The sequence below is a fragment of the Megascapheus bottae genome, chromosome 10 (genome assembly GCF_031878675.1).
Source record: "Megascapheus bottae isolate mThoBot1 chromosome 10, mThoBot2.hap1, whole genome shotgun sequence".
Taxonomy (NCBI): Eukaryota; Metazoa; Chordata; class Mammalia; order Rodentia; family Geomyidae; genus Megascapheus; species Megascapheus bottae.
Genome location: NC_143518.1, coordinates 37,441,669 through 37,469,186, shown reverse-complemented (window position 1 = coordinate 37,469,186; position 27,518 = coordinate 37,441,669). Strand labels below are relative to the sequence as shown.

The window sequence follows — 27,518 nt, the reverse complement described above, 5'->3', positions numbered from 1 at the left end:
GTGCTCAGGCCCTGAACTCAAGCCCAGGACTGGTGCATAAAAAAAAAAAAGAATGCACACTATTGGCAAGGACTTGTATTTGCCACACATTAACACATTATATGCTTCTCTATGAAGGAAAGACCATTTCCTAGTTTTCGTCCAGCTTGCTGATCAATGTCATTAAAAATTACTTCTAGCTGGGCATTGATGTCTCATGCCTGTAACTCTAGCTACTCAGGAGGCTGAGATCTAAGGACTGCAGTTCAATGCTGGCCGGGGCAGAAAAGTCTGACAGACTCTTATCTCCAATTAACTACCAAAAAACTGGAAGTGGCACTGTGGCTCAAGTGGTAGAGTGAAAGCCTTGAGCTGAAGAGCTCAGGGACAGCACCCAGGCCTAGAGTTCAAGCTCCATGAACAACAACAACAAATAATTACTTCCAAGTGTCCCCAGCAAATAGGGCTGGCTGGCTGAGATTCAGGCAGCAATCCACAGGGAAGTTTGCCCAAGAAGTAGATGAAGCCAGAACCTTAAGCAGTGATAAGAAAGGAAACTAGTCAGGGAATCCCTAGGCACCCTTGTGGGTAAGCTGGGCTTTTTCCAGAAAGTTTGAGGACAGTAGATAGTTAAATATCTACAAGGTCCAGTTTCCCAAGTTCTTGGTAAACACAAGTTCAGGAACTCAGAAACTAGAAGCCTTTCTAGGTACTGGTAACAGGAGGGGGGCAAGCCTAAGAGACATCTGCTACTTTATGTGTGTTGGTACTGAGGCTTAAACTTGGGGACTTTTGTTTTCTCACTCAAGGTTGGTGTTACCACTGGAGCTGTATCTTCATTTCTGGCTTTTTGCTGGCCAACTCGAGCTAAATATCTCTTGGATTTGTCTGCTTAGTTTCAGAGATCCTCATATCTGTCTCCTGAGCATTTAGGAATATAGGCATCAGCCATGGGCAGTCCACTCAGTTTCTTTTCTTTTCTTTTTTTTTTGCCAGTCCTGGGCTTGAGCTCAGAGCTCAGGACTTCCTCAAGGCTAGAGCTCTACCACTTGAGCCTCAGCACCACTTCTGGCTTTTTTCTATGTATGTGGTACCAAGAAATCGAACCCGGGTCTTCATGCATGCTAGGCAAGCACTTTAAACACTAGGCCAAACTCCTGGCCCCTCCACTCCGTTTCTATGTTTTAACTAGCATGAATCCTACATATTCAGTTGGACATGGTTGCACACATCTGCAATTTCAGCAGTTGAGAAAATAAGGAAAGAAAATTCAAGACCTACTGTTGTCTCAGCATGGATGGCTCATATCTGTAATCCTAGTTACTCATGATGCTGAGATCTGAGGATGGTGGCTCAAAAACAGCCTGGGCAAAAAAAAGTTTGTAAGATTTACCAGCAATGAACCATCAAAAAAGCTGGAAGCAGAGCTATGATTCAAGTAGCAAAGCCCAAGTCCTGAGCAAAAGAGCTAAAGGGGAGCCCCTGAGTTCAAGCCCAGTACTCATTTTCTTTTACACACACACATGATCCACTCAGACTTGTTTTCAACGTATGTTCTATGTTCTTAGTATAGCCTTCAAGAGTAGCACCACTTTGTAAGAAGTTACGGGCATTTCATGTGTGGCCTCACAGGACCAAACTTGCTTAGAGTTCTTACTGCTGCCTGTGCAAACGGATCCTGCAATGTAGGGTGTAAAACCAGACTAAGTGTTGGCAGCTGTGAGCCAGACTGGCCTCTGAAGAGGGCACAAGCCCTGATGTGCATGCGGAGTCTGTGGTCTGAAGACAGTGCATATGGTAATCCTGGACAGGGAACCCATGACTCACTGTGCCAAGACAAGGGTGTGTGCCACCAATGAAGAGCTGGCAGCAGTGACCTGCATGGCATCACCAAGCACCATTCCTCCCCCGCTCTGCTCCTCCCTCATGCCCACTGACTCATTCTACCTCACTGTCTTGGTCACACACCCTGTATGTGAGGGTGCTCAAATGGCTTGGGGTGTCATTTCAGGTGTGATTGTTGACCTGTGAGAGATGAGAACAAGGCACCATTTGTGTAAAAAAGACTTGGTCAGTGCTTTATTTTTTGTGGTATTGGAGTTTGAACTCAGGGCCTTAGACTTACCATTTGAGTCATACCTCCAGCCCTGCTTTCTGCTGGTTATTTTGTCTCCCAAACAGCTGGGATTAAAAATATGCACCACTATGCCTGATTAGCTTCCTGGTACCAGCAAACAAGGAGTCCAACTGATGGCACCCAGAGATCTTGGAACCCCCTTACAGAACTACAGAGCACCATAATACCTGTGACAGTGTCAAATCAAAAAGAAACTACCATACATCTATCATAAAAATTTATCAAATAAGTCATTTGAATCTTTAAGAGGTTTGGTTTAGCAAGTTAAATGATAAAAAAAAAAAATCCACTCAAATAATCTATGTTCTTTTTTTTTGTTGTTGTTGTGGGACTTGAACTCTGGGCCTGGGCCTTGTCCCTGGGCTCTTAAGTTCAAGACAACCACCCTACTGCTTGAGCCACAGTGCTACTTCCAGTTTTCTGATGATTAACTGGAGATAAGAGTCTCATGGACTTTTTAGTGCTCAGGCTGGCTTTGAACTGTGATCCTCAGATCTCAGCCTCCTGAGTAGGTAGAATTACAGGCGTGAGCCATTGCAGCTAATCTATGTTCTTTAACTCACCAAGTGGAACCTAAAGTAAGTAAATTCTCTTATTTCTTTAGGTAAGAGACTGCTTTTCTAATTCAGAAGTCTGATCTCACTGCCTTGTATGCTCTAAGGAGAACTAAGTCTCACTGTGCTAGTCAGCAGATGGTGTCTTAAACAATCTGTCATATGACCTTACAATTATAGTGCCCAGCTAAGACACTTACGTTTTCTTTTTTTTTTTTGCCATAATGGAGACAACTCAAAAGCTTTGTGCTTTCTAGGTAAGACTTCTACCACCCGAGTGACACCACTAGCCTTTTCTGCTTTGTTTTTATTTTTTCTTTATCTCTACCCTCCACCCCCTTAAATACTGGAGTCTGAACCCAGGGGTCCCATTCACACACCTTCCTTGCTAGCCTGGCACTCTATCAATTGAACCATACCTCTACCCTGGTTTTTTTGACAGTTATTTTGGAGATGGAGTCCTACTAACTTTCCTGCCTAGACTACTGAACTATGATCCTTCAGATCTCAAGCTCCTAAGAAGCTAAGATTATAGGTGTGTGCCACTAGCATCCAACCTAGCTTGTTTGTAGATGGGGGGGTCTTTGCTTTTGCTGAGGCCAACCTCTGACTCAGACTGGGATCCTAGTACCTCTGCCTCTCAAGTAACTGGGATCACAGACATGCACCACCTCATCTAATATCAACCGGACACTTCTGAAAATTAAAAGATGCTGTTAATTACTTGAAAACCAAAAGCATAAAATGAGACAAACTTGCAGCTGCACACTGGGACCTGTAGTTGCAGCTACTCAGGAGACTTAGGTAAGAGGATTACTTGATCACTTTTTGGGCAAAGAATTCAAGGCACACTTGAAGAAATAACATAGGGCCTCACCCATGGCCAGCCTAGTGGTAAGACAGTATGAGAAACTATGTATGTCTGCCCTCAAAGTCAAAAAGTTTGACTGTCCCAAAACACCCTGGGACCTGTGATTAGCACCACAGATGAGAGGTGAACAGTTTAAGGCTGGGTTCTGACACAAAGGCTTCTGCCTTCCATGGACATTTAACGAGACATGGAACACAACAGATGAGGTAAAATTTCAATGGATATTAAGTTCTGGAGCTGAGTCTCCCAACAATTCCAGCTTCTACAAGTGTGAAGCAGACAGAGCTGTGTGTTAAGCTACTGCCTGTTTCTCTTGATACTGTCTCCTACAGCTGCTAGTTTTGGGGGGTATTCTGGGCCAGGTGCTGTTCCCACTCGACTTCAACCAACTTGTACAACTCCATGGTGGCCTGGGCATCTTCAACAGAGGAATGTCCACTTTTCCCAGCCTGAACAGGGAAGAAGAAAAGAGCATAAAGCCATAAGAATTGTACTCTTCCTCACCCTGCTACATGTACTATATCTTCTGTAGCTTGTGGGCTATCAAGACAGAACTCTGGCCCTACCTCTTATCTCATCTCAGAACTTTAACTCCAAATAGCTTTTGCTGCCATCTACTTCAAGCCTTTCTGGAGCAGGATGTACATATCATATTAGTCTTAAGTTCCAGATCATTGTTTTGCCCATTGACACTTGAACTCCGACCTTGTCATCTCATTTGGCTTTTGTTCTTGGTCATGGGGCTTGAACCTAGGGCCTGGGCATTTTCCCTTAGCTTTTACACTCAAGGATAGTGCTCTACCACTTTGAGCCACAGCTCCACTTCCAGTCTTCTGGTGGTTAACTGGAGATAAGAGTCTCATGGACTTTCTTGCCTGGGCTTTGAACTGTGATCCTCAGATCTCAGCCTCCTGAGTAGCTAGGATTACAGGGGTGAGCCACTGGTGCCTGGCTTCATTGGCATTGTTGCTCGTGGCTGGTGCTTTACAACTTGAGCCATGTCTCCAGTCTAGTTTTTTTAATGGTTAATTAGAGGTGAATGTTACAGGCGGCTGGTTGGCTTGATTGCTTGCTTCCATCCTTCCTTTCTTTTTTTAAGCCAGTCTTGGGGCTTAAACTCAGGCCTGAGCACTATCCTTGGACTTTCTCAAGGCTCACGCTCTACCACTTGAGCCACAGCACCACTTTGGGCTTTTTCTATGTATGTGGTACCGAGGAACCAAGCCCAGGGCTTTGTGCATGCTAGGCAAGCACTTTACCACTAGACCATGCTGCTGGTCCCCTTACAGACTTTCTTACCAGGGCTGGCTTCAAACTGTGATCCTCTAGGTCTCAGACTCCTGAGCCACTGACTCCTAGATTACTTTTTTTTTTGTGTATCCTTGAGCTTCTTTTGCTCAAGGCTAGCACCCAGCCCCTTTCTTCTTTTCTTTTAGGGGCAAAAGAGCTTTTTTTTTTTTTTTTCCAATGCACTATTTGAAATGGTCTGTGAGGTACAGCCAAGGAATTACCATTCCTCCGTATAGATGATGAATCCTTAGTCCAAAATTCCCCCCATTAGACAATCCTGATTGAAGCTTTACAGCCATATGACTTCTGGGATCAGAGCCTGAAGAAAGGCAGCAATAAGAGCCTCCATTATGCCAGAGAGATATGGGATTGGGGGGAGGGACACGAAACACCTGGGAGAGGATACCTGTATATCTCGGTCCAGCAGCTTCTTGGTGAGATTCTTTAGAGACAAAGTGACATTCTCTGGTTCGTTAGCCTTCCGGTTGAGGAGGGGTATTTGGGAGGTGTCTCGGGTGAGCGACTTCGGGTGGAAGTACTGCATGGCTTTGTAGTCGTTGTGGATGGCATGCCCCACCACTATCTTCCCTGAGAGTATCTTCAAGATCTAGAATAGGGCATGGAAGAGAAGAGACTCAAGGTGAGAGCTCCTGAATCCTAAAAGCCCAATATGGCTGGGGGGCGGGAGGGAATGCATATTTATCTTTTTCACTCAAAATTGGAGCTCTACCACATGAGCCACAGTTCTATTTGTCTTTTCGCTAATTAATTGGAAGTAAGAATTTTACAAACTTGGACTGGGACTTCAGTCTAGTGGTAGAGTACTTGCCTAGCATGCACAAAGACCCATGTTTAATTCCTTGGTACCTCATACACAGAAAAAGCCGGAAGTGGTGCTGTGGCTCAAGTGGCAGAGCTCTAGCCTTGAGAAAAAAGCCCAAGGACAGTGCTAAGGCCGAGTTCAAACCCCAGGACTGGTTAAAAAAAAAAAAAAAGAATTTTACGAACTTTTCTGCTCAAGTTTTGTCTTCAAACCACAATCTTCAGATCTTAGCCTCCTGAATAGCTAGAATTACAGGTGTGAGCCACTGAAGCTAGGCCAAGCTAGCTTCAATTGTCCACATTATGTACTCCATTTTTGGAAAGTCTTCTTCAAGTGTCCTGTCTTCTGTTCTCCCTCCCTCCTTCCTTCTCCCTCTCTCTCTGGCTCTCTCTCTTACCAGTCCTGGGGCTTGAATTCAGGGCTTGAGCACTGTCCTTGAGTTTTCTCAGGGCTGGAGCTCTACCACTTGAACCACAGTACCACTTCTGGCTCCCAGCACCCCAAATATGTGGTACTGAGAAATTAAATCCCAGTCTTTGTGCATGCTAGGCAAGCACACTATTGGGCCAAACTCTTGGCCCAAGCGTTCTGTCTTCGGAAATCTATCTTCTCTTTTCCAGAATAAACGCAAGCAATTTTTTATTTATTGTTGGTCATGGGGTTGAACTCTAGGCCTGGACGCTATCCCCGAATTCTTCAGCTCCAGGCTAGTACTCTACCACTTGAGCCACAGTGCCATTTCTGTTTATGTGGTATTATTGGAGATAAGAGACTCATGGACTTTTTATGACTGGGCTGACTTTGAACAGAGATGCTCAGATTTCAGCTCCTGAGTAGCTAGGATTACAGGTGTGAGCAACCACCTCTGCCAGTTCTGGGGTTTGCACTTAGGGCCTGGGTATTGTCCTTGGACACTTTTTGCTCAAGGCTAACACTGTGTCACCTGAGCCACAGCACTACTACCAGCCTTTTCTGTGTATGTGGTACTGAGGAATTAAACCCACAACTTCACACACGCTAGGCGAGCACTATACCACTTACGCTCCTGGTCCCAAATCAAGTAATTTTTATGTATAACCCTGAAGCTACTTACATTCTAGCTAATTCCCACCCCATGATGAGCTTATCTTTTACTAATAAATGGAACTTGCGCCTTTCATGTGACAGACCTACATTAACCTTATTACGATGCTGGCTTTACACATAGGACTGGAGTCCATAAATCAAAGATGCACTTCAGGAAGGCACTAGAAGTCCCAAATTAAATATATGGTTACTTTGGGGGTAGAGCCTGTGGTTTTCATCAGTATCTCAATATTTAGTTGCTCCTGACTACCTACTCATCATCTCCTTTTATCTTGTGTAGAACATTCTGCTGTCTGAGACCCATCCCATATTCTGTCCCCTCCTTGTTTGGGCCTTTTGGTGCCTCCTGTCAAGACTTTTCCAACCTTCTCCAGCAAAATGTTCTGACATATAAGGAATGATTGGTACACAATGAATCCACAGAAAGGAAAGGGCAGGACCTGAAATTACAAAGAAATGGAGCAATGGTGCCCCCTGGTGGGCTACCTAGAGCAGCTAGTTCATCTCTTCCCTCTCCAATTTTTCTTTACCAGCCTACCCCACCCCCTCCTTCCTAATTATTCTCTTAAATCCAGCACTAATATTTGATCCGTTAGTGAGGTTAGAACCCCCATAAGTAGCCTGGTGTCTTTCAAGACCTTTACAACAGGCAATTGACAATACAACCTATGCCCAGTCCTTGTATCAAGGTTATATATACTGTTCCCTAATTATGCCCTTGGCTTTCACAACCACTGTTTCTGTCCAGTGTGAGTCCCCAGATCAAACCCACTCAAAACCTAAAAATAGGGGGCCGGGAGTTTGGCCTAGTGGTAGAATGCTTGCCCAGCATGTATGAAGACCCGGGTTCGATTCCTCGGTACCACATATGTAGCAAAAAGCCAGAAGTGGTGCTGTGGCTCAAGAGGTAGAGCCCTAGCCTTGAGAAAATCCAGGGACAGTGCTCAGGCCCTGAGCCCAAGCCCAGGACTGGCAAAACAACAACAACAACAAAAAAAACACCTAAAAATAGGTCTATCTCTTTGTCTTTCTTCCTTCCTTACTTTTTCAGTCAACTTTGGGGCGAGGCACTTTCCTGGAGCTCTTCAGCTCAAGGCTAGTGCTCTACCACTTGACCCAGTACCACTGCCAGTTTTCTGGTGATTAATTGGAGATAGGAGTCTCATGGATTTTCATACCCGGGTTGGCTTTGAACTGTGATCCTCAGATCTCAGCCTCTCGAGTAGATAGGATTACAGGCGTGAGCCACCAGTGCCCCACTTACTCCTATCTTTTTACTAGTTAGTTGGACATAGGATTCTCTTCAATGCCCAGACTGACTTCAAATGGTAATACCCACATCTCAGCCTTCTAAGTAGAATTACAGGCATGAACCACCAGTAAAACAGGTCTTAAGGGGGCCGGGAGTTTGGCCTAGTGGTTAAAGTGCTTGCCTAGCACGCATGAAGACCCGGGTTCGATTCCTCGGTACCCCACATACATAGCAAAAAGCCAGAAGTGGTGCTGAGGCTCAAGTGGTAGAGCTCTAGCCTTGAGAAAGTCCAAGGACAGTGCTCAAGCCCTGAGCTCAAGCCCAGGACTGGCAAAAAAAAACAAAAACAAAACAAAACAAAAAAACAGGTCTTAACTACTGAAATTTGTTTCACCACCTAACTATACCTTCCAGACTTTCACTATTGGCAAAACCCAGGACCTTTTTATTTATTGGATGCTGGTTCTGTGGCTTAAACTCAGGGTCCGGGCGCTGTCCTTGAGTTTTTTGTTCAACGCTAGCACTCAGCTCCACTTCCATCATTTTTTGGTAGCTTATTGGAAGTAAGAGTCTTATTAACTTTCTTGCCCAGGTTGGTTCCAACCTCAATCCTCAGATTTCAGCCTTTTGAATAGGACTATAAGCATGAGCCACCAGTACTGGATTTAGAAGTATTCTACCCCTAGTCCTGAGGCTTGAACTCAAGTCCCAGGCAGTCTTTAAGCTTCCTTTGCTCAAGGCTAGTGTTCAATCACTTGAGCCACAGTGCCATTATGGCTTTTCCTGAGTAGTTTATTGGAGATAAGAGTCTCATGGACTTTTCTGCCTAGGCTTTTTTTTTTTTTTCTTTTTTACATGTCCTGGGACTTGAATTCAAGACTCAAGGCCTACGCACTCTCCTTGGACACTTTTGCTCATGCTCCACCACTTGAGCCACAGCGCCATTTCTGGCTTTTTCTGTGTATGTGATACTGAGAAATTGAATCCAGGGCTTCATGCATGGTAGGTAAGCACTCTACTACTAGGCATACTCCTGGCCCCCCTAGGCTGGTTTTGAGCTGTAATCTTCATATCTCAGTCTCCTGAGTAGGTAGGATTACAGGCATGAGCCATCAGCGTCTGGCAAGGCTTCCATTTTTTTTTGCCAGTCCTAGGATTGGGCTCAGGGCCTGAATACTGTCCTTGGGTTTTCTCAAGGCTAGTGCTCTACCACCTGAGCCACAGCACCACTTCTGTATGTGGTAATAGGGAATCAAACCCCAGTCTTTGTGCATGCTAGGCAATCACTCTATCACTAGGCCAAACTCCTGGCCCACGGCTTTCTTAATCATTATACTCTCCCTCCTTCCACAGTTTTCCATGAAGTGATATTTCCAGAATGATATTCCTGTGGAAAAAGGCCTTCTCCTCACCCTGATAACCCATGTTTCTCACCTGGCTCCGTGCAGTCTTGAAGGGTGTGGCATTCACCATGTGCTGCTTGCGGATACCACTCCATCTGGTTCGGTAGTCCACAATGGGGCAAGGGGGACGGATATACTCATCATAAAGTACATCTCCATTGTAGTTGACAATGCTACATCGTGCCAAGGAACTAACATGTCCCCTCGGTCCTGTGCCTACCATCTCACAGTCAACTGCCACCATCTTGGTTGGTAGGTTCTGTGATGCTCCAGAGCACTTATTCTCTAAATGAGCTTGGGTAGAATTCTGTGTGGCATTCTTCTGAGAGGGCTTCTTCTGGATGCCATTCTTCTGGGGGTCCTTCTTCTGGATGCCATTCTTCTGGGGGTCCTTCTTCTGGATGCCATTCTTCTGGGGATCCTTCTTCTGGATGCTCTTCTTCTGGGAGCGATTTGGGTGGCTCTTAATCTTTGGGAGGGCACTCTGGAACTCTCCCAGCAAATCTATTTTAGCCCCAACAGAATTAATCTTTGAGGGTGCAGGGGTCAACCAAGATACAGCGGCTTTCTTGTCCTGGGACTTCTCTGATCCACTGCTGGAGGCAGTTGTTTTCTTTTTTGGAAAAGGAGGAGTCTTCTTAATGCCATCTACCTTTTGAGCTCCTCCTTTCTTTGGAGGTTCTGGGTGCAATTTAGTAACCTTGCTAGGGGGCTGATTCTTTTTATTCAGAAAGCCTTTCTGTTCCAGCATTCGTCTCCTCTTGACAAATCTTTGGTGCTTGGCATTCCCCTCTACGGTCTTTTTGGGAGGTTCCCCAAAATCCAGATTTAGGAGTATGGTAGACATGAAGACAATGGATGGTTGGACAGCAGTTGGAAAGAACGGCTTAAGTATGGAAGGAGGATGAGGAACTCATTCTCTGTGAAATCCCATTGTCCAACATGGAATCTGGAGAAAACCGTGGGGACCAAAGTGATTCTGGCACCTGCATCCATAGGCCTGGGGAAATATGAGATACGACTCTGTAGGACTTAAAGGAGGAAAAACATCAGAACCACCTCCCAGGTAGATGAAACGAACAACAGTGAAATGATAAAAGGCTGAAATGATATGAAGCCTGTTTTCCTAAGCACCTCAATCAACTAGCCAGATAAGTCTTAGGGAGGTCATTCCCCTGCCTTCTTTAAACGAAGGGGCTGAAGGTGTAAGACAAATGTGTACTTAGTTTTCTGGGGATCGAAAGGCCAATGAGTTTCAACTCTGCAAGTTCTAGAAAACCCGAATAGGCGAGCTCTGGATCCGTCTCGGAGGAGAACAGCTAAGTCTGTTAGAAAGCAGTGACGGGCACGGATAGAGTGGATGCCCTTTGGGTTACCCAGGAATACAATGCTGGCACCACAAATGAAGACAGTAGCACCCCTCTTCCTCAACTCCACGTGTGGGAGCAACCTCTGTGTACACATCACCCAAGTCTTCCCAAGCAAGGGCCTTTGAATCACATACGCGAGGCACCGGGCGGGGAGGACTCGGAGATGGAGGTAGGCCCACCCCGACAAGCACACTACGGAGGTTCTGGAAGGGGAGAACTTCGCGGCAAGCTCAATAACCTACCTCTTAGACCGGCCCTACTAGGAACGGAAGCGTCCGGAACCGGATGCGGAAATCAGCGCGCGCCCGCGAGGCGCGGGGCGGTAGGAGCGCGGGTGGAAACGGGCTGGGGGACGGCGCCCGCGCGTCCGGCGCCCCCCCACTTCCGGTAGCGACGCCAATGATTCCGAGTGGGAGAGGAGCGGCAGGGGCGGCGGCGGGGGCGGCGGCGTGGGTGGGGGCGGGGGCGGGACGCGCTCCCCGGCCCCTCTAGCCCCGTGAAGGTACAACGCGAAAATGTGGAGTGGCTGCCTGGAGTCGGAACCTCAGCGCACCGGGCACCAGCGCCCCACTTCCGGGAAGGAGGTATATGTGTGCGTGTGTACGTGGGTGGGGAGAGCGGACGAGAAGGGTGGGACTTGTGACCCGGCCCGCTCTCTGCGTCAGCGGAGCGCCGCGGCTCACCTCTATGACGTCACGCCCGCGTCACTGCCGCCCGCCTACCGAAGCCGGCAGTTTCGCGCCGCGAGTAGTCACGACTTGTCTAGTCAGATGGGTGTGAGGGAGGAGTCGGCGACATCTCATATTTTTCAAGCTTGCTGTGGTTTCCCGGGAAGGCAGCGTTGGGAATCGGGTTCAAAGCTTCCCATTGGGCCTGCGGCACTGAGCCCAGCCTGGATCTTGAGCCAGCGTGGTGCTGGCTCTGGATCCCAGCTTACTTCGTCCTCGAGCCCGGCGCCACCGGCTGTGTCCCCGGGATGCCAGGAGTCTCTGCCCGGGGCCTCTCTTACGAAGAGAGGAGACAGCTAGCTGTGAACCTCACCCGCGTCCTGGCGCTCTACCGTCCCATCCTGGACGCCTACATCATCGTAAGGCTGCAGGGATGTGGGCGGAGTGCTTTTGGTGTTTGTGTTAAGATGGCCAAGACCAGAGAATCTGGAGCTAGCTTTTGATCCCTTCTATGAGACTCTGTACAGAAAGGTTTAAAACTGAAATGACTCCTTCTCTAATACTTATGGTTGTCTTTCTAACGTTCCCAAATCTAAGGTAACATGATGCATGGACAGTTTGAGCTATGCTGTGGTTACAGTCCATTGAACTTTGCTAGGAACATGCTAGGTATCGTGGACGGTTCAGATTTACAATCTTGTGTAGAACTACAATCTTGCCTTTTTTTTTTTTACTGTTTTACTTTAGTTTTTTTCTTTCCATTCCTATCTCGGATTTCTCCAAGAATAAAATGAAAAATCATTGTGAAGAATAATGAGTTAATGTATAAATGGCGCCATCATCCATTAAATTGGTCAGCCCCCCCCCCAAATTCTGAAGCCACTCTTAATTCATTTCCTTGCCTCATTTATTCACAATTCATCCTTTTGAAAAACAGTCTTTTTGGTTCTACCTTCAGAATAGATCCCACATTCACTCATTTGTCTCCCATCTTCATTGCCACCATCCTGCCTCATGCTTAACATCCTATCTTTCTTGAGCAATTTCCTCTAATCTATTTTAACCAGATTTGCAGCTTTTGAAATGAATACTACCTTGGCATCCCCTTGTTTCCTGGGTGACTAGATAAAATACTAACACCTTACTGTTATCTGTAAGGTGCTATATGATCTGGTCTCTGCAGTCTCTTCATTCCCACCAGATTTTATTCTCTTCCTACATTTACTATTTTTAAAATAATACCTGTAATGGTAAAACACTTGCCTAAATGCGTGAGTCAGGCTGTGGGTTTGATCCTCAACACCAAAATATAATTCACCTTCCCTCCCCATACAATGTACTTTTAAAAACTACTGGTAGGGCTGGGAATGTGGTTCAGTGGTGAGTGCTTGCCTAGCATATACAAAGCCCTGGATTTGATTCCTTAGTACCACATACACAGAAAAAGATGGAAGTGGCTCTCTGGCTCAAGTGGCAGAGTACTAGCCTTGTGCAAAAAGTGTCCAAGGACAGTGCCCAGGCCCTAAGTTCAAGCCCCCAGGACTGGCAAAAAAGAAAAAGCCAGAAGTGGTGCTATGACTCAAGTGGTAGAGCACTAGCCTTGAGGAAGCTCAAGGACAGAGGACAGTGCTGGGTTGGGGCCCTGAGTTCAAGCCCCAGGGACTGGCAGAAACAAAACAAAAAATAGGCACAGTGCCCAGGCCCTGAATTCAAGCCTCTTGGAGTTGTACTCTTAGAGTTGTTTACAACAGTGCTAGTAAGTATCAAGTGAATACTGGCTACTGACTGCACTTTTTTTGTTTTTAATTTTGTGCTGATACTGGGGCTTGAACTTAGATCTTACATCACTTTCCTTACTGACTGCTATTCCACCTTTGAGCTATGGCTCCACTTCTGTCTTTTTTTTTTGCCAGTCTTGAGGCTTGTACTCAGGGCCTGAGCACTGTTGTTGGGCATTCCTCAAGGCTAGCGCTCTTGTCACTTGAACACAGTACCACTTCTGGCTTTTTCTGTGTATGTAGTACTGAGGAATTGAACCCAGGTCTTCGTGCATGGTAGGCAAACACTCTACCACTAGGCCACGCTCTCGGCCCTCCATTTCTGGCATTTTGTTGATTAGAGATAAGAGTCTCAGAATTTTCTACTCAGGTTGAACCTCAGATTACAGCCTCCTGAGTAACTAGGATTACAGGTGAGCCACCATTGCCCATTGGACTGCATCTTCCTTTTCTTCCTTTCCCTCCCTCCCTGCCATTCTCCCTCCCTCCTTCCTTCCTTTTTTTTTTCCATTCCTAGGGCTTGAACTCAGCCTAGGCTGTCCCTGAGCTTCTTTTGCTCAGGGTGAGCACTCTACCACTTGAACCACAGTGCTAATTATGGCTTTTTTTTTTTTTATCAGTCTTGGGACTTGAACTCAGGGCCTGGGCACTGTCCTTGGACACTCTTTGCTCAAGGCTAGTGCTCTGCCACTTGAGCTACAGCACTACTTCTGGCTTTTTCTGTGTATGTGGTACCGACAAATGGACCCCAGGACTTTGTGCATGTTAGGCAAGCATTCTACCACTAGGCCATGCTCCCCACTCCTACTTCTGGCTTTTTTGAATCCTTGGAGATAAGAGTTATGGTACATTCCTGCCTGGGATGATTTCGAACCCTGATCCTCAAATCAGTCTCCTCAATGGCTAGGATTATAATGAGCCACTGGAACCTGGCAGACTGTAAAGAAAAAGGCCTAAAACACATGCTAGATAGCACTTGCCACTGAGCTTATCCCCAGCCCTAAGAATTTTTTTTCAAGTTAATTGGTCTTTGTTGTATCCCTGAGCTTAGAAAAGAACTTGGTGTATGACCTAAAGCCCCAGAATTTCTGATGAAGAAATGACTAAAATATACAAGTTTCTATCGTATGTAATGGCAGATTGCTGACTGGTAATTTATAGTAGTGTTAGGGATATAGATACAAGTCCCTACCCTTAAGTTTAGCTAAGTGGAGAAAACACACACAAAGTAAGTGAAGACATTGCTGAACTGATGTGTATGCAGAATGTAGTCTCGGTTCTGAGAAGCAGGGATCAGCCACCTGGGAGCTGGGGGAGGCTGGAACAGGGTTGCAAAAAGAGCTGACACCTAGTGGTCTTTTCAAGCAGCAGACACCTTCTGGACAGAGGCAGGTGATGAGATGGGGAGTTTAGATTGGGGTGGGGAGATTGGGAATGGCAGTAGGTGGTATCCTGTTGATTGCTTTTCCCCTCTGCAGGAATTTTTCACAGACAACTTGTGGGGCACACTCCCCTGCTCATGGCAAGCAGCACTGGATGGACTGGACCCACCACAACTGGCCACACTGCTGCTGGGAATGCCTGGGGAAGGGGAGGTAGTCAGGTATGGGCTAGAGGGGCCCTATTCTGGGGAGCTCAAGGCACTGAGCCTTGCAGTAAACCATTGATGAGAGAGTCTCACAGTCTTCTAGGCCCCCGGGATGTAAACTGGTATACACAGGGTATGATGGGACTATTCACTGGTGGCCTGGGCTGGACTATCTCAGGTACAGGTCGGTGTGGCCGCTTACCCTACTGGCCCTGAAGTCCACAGCCTGTGCCCTGGCCTTTACTCGGACACCTGGCTTTCAGACTCCCTCAGAGTTCCTGGAGAACCCTAGCCAGAGCTCTCGACTGACAGCTCCCTTCCGGAAACATGTCAAGCCCAAGAAGCAGCACGAGATCCGGAGGCTAGGAGAGGTGAGAAGATGGCTGGGTTAAGACCATGTCTGGGCACCCAAGTACCCTGTAAGGCCTATGAGTTAAAATTTGCCTTTTGTCCCACATGTAAGACTAGAGGACCTCAATGTCTTATTTTAATTTTTGGTGCCAAGACCAAAGCTTGAACTTAGGGTATTATGCTCTTATTCAGCTTATTGCTCATAGCTGATGCTTTACCAATTAAACCACATTTCCAAGTCCAGCATTTTGCTGATTAATTGGAAAGGAATCTTGTAGACTTTTGTGGTCTCAGCCTTCAAAGTCACTAGGATTATAGGGGTAAGCCACTGTCATACAGTTGGATCACTATCTTATTCCTCTTCCTCTTCTCTGTAGTCAGCATTTGGCTTCATAGGTAGAGCTCATGTTTGGTGGAGGAGATTGAGTCACCAAGCTGAAGGGCAGTCAGAGTAGCCTGAACCTGGCTTGGGCACGCTTGAGCTCAGGAACTGAGCACTGTCCTTGGACTTTCTCAAGACTAGAACTCTACCACTTGAGCACCACTTACAGCTTCTTTTTCTATGTATGTGGTACCGAGGAATAGAACCTGGGTCGTCTTTGTGCATGCGAGGCAAGCACTCTACCACTAGGCCAAACTCCCGGCCCATAACTTTAGTTTTTTAAGTAATAGGAATAGGACTCACGGCCTCATGCATGCCAAACTAATGCTGTACCATTGAGCTACATCTCTAGATGTTTCTTTCTCTTGTGTCTATTACAACACCCTTAAGCCATCTTCCTCTGCCATCTTTGGCTCTACTAGCCTCATTATGACTGTTTTTTCATTATGACTGTTTGCTCCTGGATTCAAAATCTAGTAGCCATGGGGCTGGAAGCACGGCTCAGGTGGTAGATCACCAGCCAATGATCATCTGATACCAAGTTCAAGTCCTGGTCTTAGAGAAAAAGAAAAAAAAAAAGCCAATCTTCCTAACAAGATCTAATTTCCTCCTCTTTCAGTTGGTGAAGAAACTTAGTGACCTTACTGGCTGCACTCAGGTTGTGGATGTAGGCTCAGGCCAGGTGAGCCAGACTTCCTAATAATTGCTCTTTGGAGTGGGAAGGGTAGGACTGGTAAGTTCTCAGGCCTCAGGCCCAGGGAGGCAGATACTGGAAAGTGCTGAAACCAGCAGGACAGAAATTAAGCCTTCTGTGGGGCTCAGCTATCTAGGCCTCTGATGGAGGGAGGGTGACAGTGAACAGGACACTGAACTGAATAGGCTGTCTTTGTTCTCCCTCTCATGATTCCAGGGCCATCTCTCCCGCTTCATGTCTCTGGGGCTGGGGCTGATGGTGAAGAGCATTGAAGGAGATCAGAGACTGGTAGAGAGAGCCCAGCGCCTGGACCAGCAGCTCCTTCAGGCTCTGGCAAAAGTGGAGAAGAGGAACCCCAGAGTAGGTCACCTTACAGGGCTCTTTCCAAAAGCAGCTTGGCAGGAATTGGGTACTGAGTTTCTTTTCTTTCTTTCCTTTTTTTGTGGGGTCATAGGACTTGAACTAGCCTGGTCGATGTCCCTGAGCTCTTCAGCTCAAGGCTACCTACCCTGCCCCTGGGCCTGGGCATTGTCCCTGAGCTCTTCAGCTCTAGGCTACTGTCCTACTCTTGAGCTAAGCCCCACTTCCGTTTTCTAGAGATTAATTGGTATAAGAGTCTCAGGTCCTTTTGTGCCTGGGCTGGCTTTGAACCCTGATCCTCAGATCTCAGCCTCCTGAGTAGCTAGGATTACAGGTATGAGCCTCCACCTGGCTGAGTTTCTTATTTTGAGATGATTCATCCTTATTTCTGATATCCTCCCTTTCCTCAATACTTCCCCATACCTTAAAGAGATTTTCTAGTTATAAAATTCCTTCTGGGGCCGGGAGTTTGGCCTAGTGGTTAAAGTGCTTGCCTAGCATGCATGAAGACCCAGGTTCAATTCCTTGGTACCACATACATAGAAAAAAGCCAGAAGTGGTGCTGAGGCTCAAGTGGTAGAGCTCTAGTCTTGAGAAAGTCCAAGGACAGTGGTCAGGCCCTGAGCTCAAGCCCAGGACTGGCAAAAAAAAAAAAAAAAAAAAATTCCTTCTGCACTGATTGTTTTCACAACAGATTGTGAAGCGACCAGGTGAATTTTTTTTTTTTGGCCCTTTTCTTTCTTTTTCTTTGCAGTGGTGAGGATGGAATCCTTATCCTGAGCTGCAACCCCAGGCTCCTGGTTTTCTTGTTCATAATGAATATAATACCTAAGAACTTCTGTGTAGCTCAGTGGTAGAATGTTTGCCTAGCCTGCATGAGGCCCTGGATTTGATCTCTAGCATAATAATAATAGAGAGAAAAAGGAAAATGATCTCAAAGACAAAAGTCTTAGTCAATAATGATGAACCCAGAATTTATCCCAGCTCTCCTGTTCCCAGCTCTCTCGTGCTCCTGGGGAAGTAACCCAAAGGACAGATTCTCCCTAAGGCCTGAGGTGGCCTGGGGATAGCAAACATACCTCCTTTTGTCTTTGTTCTTTTCTCTCCCCACAGGTGGTCCAAAGAGGGCGATTCTCCCCTCAACACGTAGTTAAGTGGGTGGATCCCAAAGTCCTGTGTGAAGAGCTGCTGCTTCCCCTAGAGAGCACTCGGCACAGTGGCACCCGATTGCTGCTCACAGGCCTCCATGCCTGTGGGGATCTCAGTGTTGCCTTACTGAGGCACTTCTGCTGCTGCCCTGAGGTGGTGGCCCTTGCCTCAGTGGGCTGCTGCTACATGAAGCTTAGCGCTCCTGGTGGCTACCCACTGAGTCAGTGGGTAGCTGGGCTGCCTGGCTATGAACTGCCCTACAGGCTCCGGGAAGGGGCCTGCCATGCCCTGGAGGAATATGCTGAGCGGCTACAGAAAGCACGCCCGGATCTGAGAACCCACTGCTATCGAGCAGCATTGGAGACAGTGATCCGCCATGCTTGCCCTGAACTCCAACGGCCTGGCGTGCAGGGGATCCCCAGAGTCCATGAGCTCAAGATAGAAGAGTGAGGTTTGGGAGTGGGAATATCCAGCTAGAAACCTAATTCCTTGCCCACCCCTACTTGTTTGCACAACTCCAAATTTCTCTTAAAGAAATGTTCTTTGTGGAGTGCGGTAGAGCATGCCAGTAACTGCAGCACTTGAAGACAATCTTGAATTCAAGGCTATACTGTGAGACCCTGTCTTACATCAGCTCGGCAGGAAGCCCATGAGACTGATCTCCAATTAACCACCAAAAAGCTGGAAGAGCAGCTAGTTTGAATGGTTGAGTACTAGGCCTGAGCTTTGGAATATAGAGGGTAGAGCTGAGGGGCAGCACCTAGGTGCCAGTAGCTTACACCTGTAATCCTAGCTACTCAGGAGGCAATGCTCTGAGGATCATGGTTCAAAACCAGCTCAGGCAGGAAAATCCATGAGACTCTTCATATTATACATACACATACAACCCCAAGTGGAGCTGTAGTTTAAGTAGTAGAGTGCTAGCCTTGCGCATAAAACTTCAGGGAGTGTCCAGGCCCCAAGTTCAAGCCTGGGATTAGCACCAAAAAAAAAAAAAAACAAAAAAAACAACCAATAAATTGTTTTAAGTAGTTGGGAAAAATTAGATGAAAAATAATGTTTGTTCTTTTTTTTGCCAGTCCTGGGCTTGAGCTCAGGGCCTGAGCACTGTCCTTGGACTTTCTCAAGGCTAGAGCTCTACCACTTGAGCCTCAGCACCACTTCCGGCTTTTTTCTATGTATGTGGTACCAAGGAATTGAACCTGGGTCTTTGTGCATGCTAGGCAAGCACTTTAACCACTAGGCCAAACTCCCAGCCCCTCAGTTTGTTCTTGTACAGGTAGTTTACAACCAGAGAAACATCCTTGTTGCATCCTGTGGCTTAGGCAAGTTAAAAGAAACCATCCTTTTTTTTTTTTTTAAAGCTTGCTGGCTGGGTGTGATGATACATACCTGTAATTCCAGCGCTCAGGAGGCTGAAACATGAGGATTGTGAGTTTGATGCCATCATGAGCTAGAGTGAAACCTTGACTGAAAATAAATGTTATACTAAGCAGGCCAACTAAGACAGGAGAGCATTTGTGCTTAGGAATTTGGCCCAGCCTGAGTAACTAAATGAAATACTGCCTCTTAGATTTTTTTTTTTTTTTTTTGGTTGGTTGTGGGGTTTGAACTCTTGGCCTGGGAGTTGTCTGAGTTCTTCAGCCCAAGGCTAGGACTCTACTCCTTGAACCACAGTGCCAGTTTACAGTTTCCTGGTAGTTAATTGGAGATAAGGACTTAGTGCCTAGGCTGGCTTTGAACCATGATCCTGAGATCAGGTCAGCCTCCTGAGTAGGATTACAGGTGTGAGCCACTGGTGCCCCGCTCTTCAATAATTTGTTAAATACATCTGATTCAGGCAAAATGTTAAGTGGGAGGTGGATGTGGTAGGTGAAGGTGCCTAAGTCAACACTGAGTGCTGACTCTCCCCACAGATATGTGCAGCAGGGGCTACAGAGAGTGGGGATAGACCCCCAGCTGCCACTCAATTTGGCTGCTCTTCAGGCCCACCAGGCCCAGGAAAACCGTGTGATAGCCTTTTTCAGCTTGGCCCTACTCATGGCCCCACTGGTGGAGACGCTGATTCTGTTGGACCGATTGCTCTATCTTCAGGAACAGGGTAAGGGGCCTGAGTTTGGAGCTTATTCAAGTTTCAGTCCCCCAACTTGCTCAGTTGGCTTATCACCTGGTGGGGTAGAAGATTAAAAAGCAGGCTCCTATCAAAGCAGCCTACAGTTGACTTTCCCAGGTCCATCAGTATCTTTGGTCCTGGAAAAATGTTTCTCAAGTCCAGCCAAAAGTTGCCCCATGGGGAGAGGGGGCTGTGTCCATAGACTGGGCAGGAATTGGCTGAACCAGATGATCAGCTCTGCCTTTTTTCTAGGATTCCATGCCGAGCTCCTACCCATCTTCAGCCCTGAGCTCTCTCCCAGAAACATGGTTTTAGTGGCCACCAAGATGCCCCTGGGTCAGGCCTTCTCTGCTCTGGAAACTGAAGACAGCTGACAGCCTGAAGAATGGCTCACCTCAGACCCTACCTAATTAGATGCTACTGGGAGTAGCCAATGGTACCTTGTCACCCAGAGAGCCAGCAACATGCATCATGGTTGGGATTCTGGCTCTCTGTTTCATCCCTTTTTTAAATTCCCATGTGCACTGCAAGATTGTGTGAAGATTTCATTTTATTAAAACTTGGAAGACATTTACTTCTCTTCCATTCCTGTAAGTAAAGTGCAGGTGGCACTTATATAGATGGTACAGCAAGTCTCATGCCCACTGCCCATACCCTCCATAAAAGTGGCCTAAATGGCTGAAGATCTTGCCTGGGTGGGTCTCCATGGAGGAACTTCTTTTTCTCTTTGGCTTCCATCCTAAAACATTCAAGACTGCCCATTAGGAGGGCTGCCTTCATGTTGGCTAATGTTCCCCCAGGTATGTCTTGACATGAGGAAAATTGTGCCTTCCCTTAATCGTTAACTCCTGCAGTAGCTCCTTGGGGCGGGAAGAACCTTTTTTTTTTTTTGCCAGTTCTGGGGCTTGAACTCAGGACCTGAGCACTGTCCTTGGACTTTCTCAAGGCTAGAGCTCTATCGCTTGAGGCACAGCACCACTTCTGGCTTTTTCTATGTATGTGGTACTGAGGAATTGAATCTGGGTCTTCGTGCATGCAAGGCAAGCACTCTACCACTAGGCCACACCCCTGGTCATGGTGGGGATCCAGCACAGATAGCAGCTCCACACAAGGCTCAGGGCTCTTTATTGGTATGTGAGGAAGGGGGGGGGGGTGTGCCTTAAACTTTGAAATAAAAGTAACAGAAGGAAGCTGCTCTCCTTGGCTCAATACCAGTAGACTTTCTTATACCTCCGAGTTTCCTGGATCCCCATCGCTTCCATCACCTCCTCCTCAAGTGTCTTTAGACGAGGAACATAAGTTTTTTCTAGAGCATCTTCTACGGACGTATCCTTGGGGCCATCTGTTAACAGAGAAATGAGATAGTTAAGATAGGTGCGAACTTGTCTTTTTATTTTTTTAATTGTTGGGGTAGAACTCAGGGCCTTGTCCTTGTCAAACAAGTACTATACACTGAGCTATAGCCCTTGACTTCTTAGAACAAGGTTTTGATATGTATGTAGGTCAGGCTTCTCTGAAAACTTTGGCTTCCTCAGTACTGAAGGAGGTATGCATCGCCACACCTAACTGTTGCCAACTTGTAGGCATACCATCTTTTCACCCCTCCTACCCAATCTTGTTCTTGCCTTTCCCCAGCCTCACCGATCCAGGTTTCAGGGACAATGCCATCAGATCTGGGAAAGTCAGGTTTGGGGATAATTCTTCCTGATCGTGTGGAGACTCGAACTCGCACTCCTTCCTCAGTAAATCTCCATTCAATCTCTGTCGGTTTCCTGGCAGACAGAAAAAGTGAGGATGATCTAGAAAGTCAAGGTGCATGTGCTGTGCCCCCAACCCAAAAGTGCCATCAGTGGTTGAAAAGACCAATGTTATCACCTTGTTTCTCTCCCCCTGCATCAGGGTTACAGAGAATCAAGTCAAGGAGATGGACTCCTGAGATTTTTTGAATTGGAGTAGAAATCAGGGGAGTATCCATTGTACCATCCCACCAGATAAATGGGCTACCCACCTCTGACTCTGGTCAACACCTTTGTGGACTCAAGAGTAAGAAGCTCTCTGAGCTGGTGAGTGTGGCTCATGCCTGTAATCCTAGCTATTAAGGAGGCTGAGATCTAAGGATCAAGGTTCAGAGCCAGCCCAGCACAAAAGGACCTGAGACTCTAATCTCCAATTAACCTCTAGAAAATGGGAAGTGGGGCTTGGCTCAAGGGTAAAGCAGTACCCTTGAGCTGAAGAGCTCAGGGACACCGAACAGGCCCAGGGGTAGAGTGGTAGTCTTGAGCTGAAGAGCTCAGGGACAGCCCCCGGGCCAAGTTCAAGCCCTATGACCCACCCCCCCCAAAAAAAAAGAAGCTCTGGCCAGAGTCCCATGTGCTTGCCTGTCCACAGGATCCACTAGCTTGACCTCATTGTGGAGCAATGGTGCTTCACTGGGGATCAAAGTTCCTGGGTGATCCTGAGTCCTGCCAACATAGCGGTAATGCTATAGAAGGGAAGGGAGGAAGGTTTTAGACAGCAAAGGTGTGAAAAGTAGCTTATCCCTCTGCTGCTCAGCGCATTCACCCCAAGCTGAAATGATGACCAACCAGCCCCTGGCCACTCTGTGCTGCACTTGCAGGGGAGGAATGGGTAATGCAGACTTCTTGAGCATCCTATCTCCCGTCACTTACTGTGTTTAGTCCCTCCAGGACCACCCAATTTCGCTGCCGGATAACTTGAACCACTCTGCCCTGTTTCCCAGCGTCCTTGCCTTTTAGGATCTCCACCTGTGGGAAGATAGGATGATGAGAGAGGGATCCTTGCCCAGGAGCCTCCCAATCACTCTGTTCTGTCTGAGGCACTTACTGTATCCCCACAGAATAGGTGCCAGTCCTCATCAGTGATGGGTTCTACAAGCACTGGACGCCGCCGCCTCCATGGAGGGTTTTTCCTTTTGTCTGCCAGGGAGCCTGGGCGGCTCATCCCATAGCGGTAGTGAGGGGGTAGAGTAGCCTTGGATGCCAGAGCCAGCAGAGCAGAGAGACGCATGGTTGGAGGCTGTGAGAAATCACCTAACTAGTGGAAGATCAAATTTTCTTTGTCAGCTCTGGGGAGGAAAGAAGGAAATGAACTTAAAAAAAAAAGTAAGAAAAAATAATCTGTCCGGGCTGGGAGTTTGGCTTAGTGGTACAGTGCTTGCCTAGCATGCATGAAGACCTGGTTCAATTCCTCAGTACCACATGCATAGAAAAGATGGAAATGGTGCTGTGGCTCAAGTGGTAGATCATTAGCCTTGAAGAAAGCCCAAGGACAATATTCAGGCCCTGAGTTTAGTCCCTAGGACTAGCAATAATAATTATTTTCCATTTCCTGGAATTTGTCCCCCCCCCACGCCAGTCCTGGGGCTTGAACTCAGGGCCTAGTTGTCCTTGAGCTTCTCTGGAGGAGCCACATTGCCATTTCTGGCTTTTTCTGTTCATGTGGTACCGAAGAATCAAACCCAGGGCTTCATTCCCTAGGCAAGCGCTCTACCACTAAGTCACATTCCCATCCCCACCATGAGCACCTTCTAAGGAAAATAATTACTAATTTATCTCATTAGTGAAGGAGTCTCTCCCACTCCCTTCGCCCTAGAAATGAAATCCAGGACTTTGCACATGCTGTGTAAGTGCATCCTCAGCTCCAATTTTCTTTCTTTTTGCCAGACCCGGGGCTTGAACTCAGGGCCTGGGCACTGTCCCTGAGCTGCTCTTACTCAAGGCTAGGGCTCTACCACTTGAGCCATAGAACCACTTCCGGCTTTTTCTGTGTATGTGGTACTGAGGAATAGAATCCTGGGGCTTTATGCATGGTAGGCACACACCCTACCACTAGGCCACATTCCCAGCCCTCCGATTTTCTTTATACATTATAATATGGGCAAAAACAATAACATTAGTTGAATGTAAGAGTTTAAGTATTTCTACTCAGATTTAACAAATTACATACAGACTATGTGACAAACTAAGTGGTGGGAATTTCATTATTACCGGTCTTCACACTGCCTAGGAAGGGACAAGTTATCTAAGGCCCCCTGAAAGATGGAATGACGAACAGCCTGATTGGAACTAGGCACATTTTAAGACCCAAGCCACCTGCCTGGGTGCTAAAGGGGATCTCCAAATCCTTCATTCTCTAGCTGAAGCTCCAGGAGAGCCAGAGTGCGCCCCGCCCCCGCCCGCGCGACTCTCTGGTTCCCTCCACGTCGTGGGAGGACCGGCGCTGCTTCCACAGGGGGGGTTTCATTTCTCAGAGCAAGCCAAGGGGGCTCAATATCTGCCCCTGGGGCCACAGCCCCAACCCCGTTCAGGGTGCGAACCCAGATTCTAACCCTGTCCCCAGGCCCCAGAAATCTCCAGCACACACCTGCTCCACTCTCCCAGTGTACAGAAACCCAGGGGAGGCAGCCGAGTGCCTTCCCGAGCCCACCACCGCACAAGCGCGGCGACACGTCCCTACCGACTGACCTCACCTCTTTTCCCGCTCCGCTCCGCTCGAGAACGACCCGTGCGTACCTTCGGCTTTACGGTGCTCCACCTTGCCGGTCCCGGATTTCTGGGAAATGTAGTCTAATTGCAGAGTGAGGCGCAAGAACGATACTTACCCAGCATGCTGGGAGTTGCAGTCCACCTACAAAGCTAGGCTGAAACAAGAAGTTCGGCCGGAAATAGGAAGTCAGAAGCCTGTCGGGAACTGACGGTAAAACAGGATAGGCTGACAAGGAGAGACCTTTGCTGCGCATGTGCTGCGGCGTGGAGGCCGGTGGGAATTGTAGTTTCCATAGCTGGCTCCATTTTCTAAGTGATTGTAGCTTCCAGTTCAGAGCCCTCATTCCATGACTGCAGCTATTACTGTCCTGGTTCTTTTCTGCTTATAGGGCCACAGCAGATTAAAAAACTGTCATATGCTTCCAAGAGGCAGAAATGAAACACTGACCCTTCCAATGCTAATAAATGATCTAATCACAAAATGTCAGATCTGGAAGGAAATCTGCAATGATCTAATCCAACACTGAGAGAGTACAAACAGAAATTCCATCCAATTGGCCTTTATTCGCACTCTCATCACAGGGCAGTAAGAATTTCTAGTGGATTGATTTAGCCATAAACATCCACCTGTGAAAAGGGGCCCAATTGTCTTTAATCGTTCATCTCTTATATAAACTCCTCAATCATGCTCCTAGCAGATAAAACTTTGGACAAATCATTGTATATATGTTTATTTGAGATAGGATAGGGAAGGAGAGAAAACAAGATGGGGGGGGGTGGGATTGGGAAACGGAGACCAAAACATGAGAAAGGTTGGGGCTGGGAGTTTGGCCTAGTGGTAGACCGCTTGCCTAGCATGCATGAAGACCTGGGTTCGATTCCTCTGCACCACATACATAGAAAAAACAGCCAGAAGTGGTGCTGAGGCTCAAGTGGTAGAGCTCTAGCCTTGAGAAAGTCCAAGGACAGTGCTCAGGCCCTGAGCTCAAGACTGGCAAAAAAAAAAAAAAAAACATGAGAAAGGGTATCAATGTTTGTGATGTAATGCACCTTCTATATGGTGAATCTAATGTAAACCTATATTAATTACAATAAAAAATATATGGAAAAAAAGATACTAATGAAGAAAGACAACTAGTTAAAAAGCTACCTAACAATAAGATGAAAGATTTGTCCGAAGTTTTTTTTTTTCTCATGTCTTAGTTCTTTTTCTTGGGCCTTGAACTCAGGGCCTGAGCAATGAAAGCACCTTTGGGCTTTCTCAAAGCTAGAGCTCTACCACTTGAGCCACAGCACCATTTCTGACCTTTTCTATGTATATGTGATACTGAGGAGTTGAACCCAGGTCTTGGTGAATACTAGGCACTCTACCACTAGGCCAAACTCCTGGCCTCAATGTCTATCTTAATTGGCTTGTCATGTGACAAGCAGCCCATCCAACTAGCACTAAAAGGTTAGCGGCCTCTTGGGGATCCAAGTTTTGTCTAAAACTATATCAGACATGGGGGCGGGAGTTTGGCCTAGTGGTAGAGTGCTTGCCTAGCATGCACTCTGCCCAGGCTGGCTTTGAACCATGATTCTCAGATCTCTGTCTCCTGAGTAGTTAGGATTATAGGCAAGAGCCACCAGCTGTGAAACTTTTTCTCCACTAAACTACCAAAGAAGTTGGAAGTGGAGCTGTTACTCAAATGGTAGAACACTAGCCTGAGAAAGAGCTCAGGGACAGCACCCAGGTCCTGAATTCAAGCCCCAGCAGCAGCAGCAGCAGCAGCAGCAGCAAAAAAAAAAAAAAGTATGCTCTGTACCTCTACTCTGGCTTGTAATCCTGGCTACTCAGGAGTCTGAGATCCCCAGCCAGCCTGGGCATGAAAGTCCCATATTCTTGCTTCAATTAACCAGCAAAATGCTGTATGGATATATGGCTCAAGCAGTCGCGTATTAGCTGTGAGCAGAAAAAAAACTGAGAATCACTTATTTGCATGGCCTTCTGGGCTGCGAAATAAAAGATTTTATTTTCCCCTTCCCCTTCCTCCTGCCCAGATGCTCACTAGGGGAAGCTATGTTAAAACAGTGGTTGTGGGCCCCGGGAATTTGGCCTAGTGGCTTAGTGCTTGTCTAGCATGCACTAAGACCCAGGTTCAATTCCTCAGTACCAGATATATAGAAAAAAAGTTGGAAGTGGTGCTGTGGCTAAAGTGGTGGAGCTCTATCCTTGAGAAAGCCCAAGGACAGTGTTCAGGCCCTGAGCTCAAGGCCCAGAACTGGCAAAAAACAAAACAAACAACAAAACCCCCCCAAAAAACAGTGGTTGTGAGGAGAGGTAGCATAAAGGGTGAGATTTATAATAGTACAGCCCTCATACAGAATCTGGCTTTTAAAGTGGTGTTGAATTTTGGATTTTTTAACAGCCTAGGACTGGAGGAGGCAGATGCTCCTAACTCAATCTCTGAAGATGATTTGAAAATCATTTGTAATCCCTTTCCCCTTCCTCAGTTAACCAATATCCCACTCCCAAAGAATCAGTCAGAATCCATTAATAGTAATCAACAGGTTTTATTTTCCTAGAACTGAAATCATCTACTGGTTCTCAGAGCTAAACTTCCAAAGCTACAGTCAGCAACTTTTCATCAGAGCCCAAGAGAGAGGGGCAGGGGTGAGAGACAAGAGACGAAAGAGGCATAATGAAAGAGGCATAGAGAGACCACTGAGAAGAAACTGGGAAAGGGCACTTCCCCGTTCTCTCAGTAGGTTACAAATGGGATCTGGTGACAACACTGAGGGAACCAAGTTGGGGCATGTGGATGGGAAATGACACTGGAAAGAACACTAAAGCCTGAGCAACAAAAGGAAAAGTCAAGCCCCAAACCGAAGGAAAGCCTCCCAGCACACCTCAGAAATGGGGGCAACTATGGGGAGAAAAGAGCAGAATGGGAGCACACAAAGAGTTTGGAGAAAGGTAATTTTTTTTTCTTTGTAATTTTCTTTTATTAAAAACATTTCCTAAAAAATTTGTCTTTTTCTTTCCGTCTGGGTGATATATATATATATATATATATATATATATATATATATATATGACTTTTAGGCTGGCCTTGAACACTGTGGGAAGAGGGAGTAGGGCAGCTAGGGGTCAGGTCTCCTCAGGTGATACCATCTTTGGCCCCA

At 46.9% G+C, this 27,518-nt stretch overlaps 3 protein-coding genes across 13 annotated transcripts; 1 reads left to right on the top strand and 2 right to left on the bottom strand.

Annotated features, from left to right (window-relative positions):
- Positions 1 to 2,871: 2,871 nt before the first annotated feature.
- On the bottom strand, positions 2,872 to 11,107 carry Isg20l2 (interferon stimulated exonuclease gene 20 like 2). 3 transcript variants are annotated; one of them, XM_090340717.1, is made up of 4 exons: positions 11,008 to 11,107; positions 9,427 to 10,395; positions 5,238 to 5,438; positions 2,872 to 3,990 (listed from the first exon to the last, which is right to left on the bottom strand). In XM_090340717.1, the coding sequence occupies exons 2-4, from the start codon at positions 10,240 to 10,242 to the stop codon at positions 3,877 to 3,879; spliced, it is 1,131 nt and encodes a 376-aa protein (XP_090196843.1). In that variant the 5' UTR covers positions 10,243 to 10,395; positions 11,008 to 11,107; the 3' UTR covers positions 2,872 to 3,876. The 3 variants fall into 3 exon arrangements, with proteins under 3 accessions (XP_090196843.1, XP_090196844.1, XP_090196845.1); XM_090340718.1 differs by having other exon boundaries at positions 9,427 to 10,426; positions 11,008 to 11,085; XM_090340719.1 differs by lacking the exon at positions 11,008 to 11,107 and adding an exon at positions 10,900 to 10,964.
- A 92-nt stretch (positions 11,108 to 11,199) lies between these two features.
- On the top strand, positions 11,200 to 20,422 carry Mettl25b (methyltransferase like 25B). 4 transcript variants are annotated; one of them, XM_090340714.1, is made up of 8 exons: positions 11,200 to 11,349; positions 14,690 to 14,814; positions 14,978 to 15,170; positions 16,152 to 16,214; positions 16,443 to 16,586; positions 17,700 to 18,181; positions 19,652 to 19,836; positions 20,101 to 20,422. In XM_090340714.1, the coding sequence occupies exons 1-8, from the start codon at positions 11,281 to 11,283 to the stop codon at positions 20,220 to 20,222; spliced, it is 1,383 nt and encodes a 460-aa protein (XP_090196840.1). In that variant the 5' UTR covers positions 11,200 to 11,280; the 3' UTR covers positions 20,223 to 20,422. The 4 variants fall into 4 exon arrangements, with proteins under 4 accessions (XP_090196840.1, XP_090196842.1, XP_090196839.1 ...); XM_090340713.1 differs by lacking the exon at positions 11,200 to 11,349 and adding an exon at positions 11,392 to 11,852; XM_090340716.1 differs by lacking the exon at positions 14,690 to 14,814 and having other exon boundaries at positions 15,063 to 15,170.
- An 88-nt stretch (positions 20,423 to 20,510) lies between these two features.
- Positions 20,511 to 24,517, bottom strand: Mrpl24 (mitochondrial ribosomal protein L24). 6 transcript variants are annotated; one of them, XM_090340723.1, is made up of 6 exons: positions 24,470 to 24,517; positions 22,693 to 22,933; positions 22,518 to 22,613; positions 22,227 to 22,330; positions 21,490 to 21,620; positions 20,511 to 21,190 (listed from the first exon to the last, which is right to left on the bottom strand). In XM_090340723.1, exons 2-6 carry the CDS (start codon positions 22,873 to 22,875, stop codon positions 21,054 to 21,056), a joined length of 651 nt encoding a protein of 216 aa, XP_090196849.1. In that variant the 5' UTR covers positions 22,876 to 22,933; positions 24,470 to 24,517; the 3' UTR covers positions 20,511 to 21,053. The 6 variants fall into 6 exon arrangements, with proteins under 6 accessions (XP_090196849.1, XP_090196851.1, XP_090196848.1 ...); XM_090340725.1 differs by lacking the exon at positions 24,470 to 24,517 and adding an exon at positions 24,338 to 24,446 and having other exon boundaries at positions 22,693 to 22,902; XM_090340722.1 differs by lacking the exon at positions 24,470 to 24,517 and adding an exon at positions 24,333 to 24,445.
- Between the last annotated feature and the right edge of the window lie 3,001 nt (positions 24,518 to 27,518).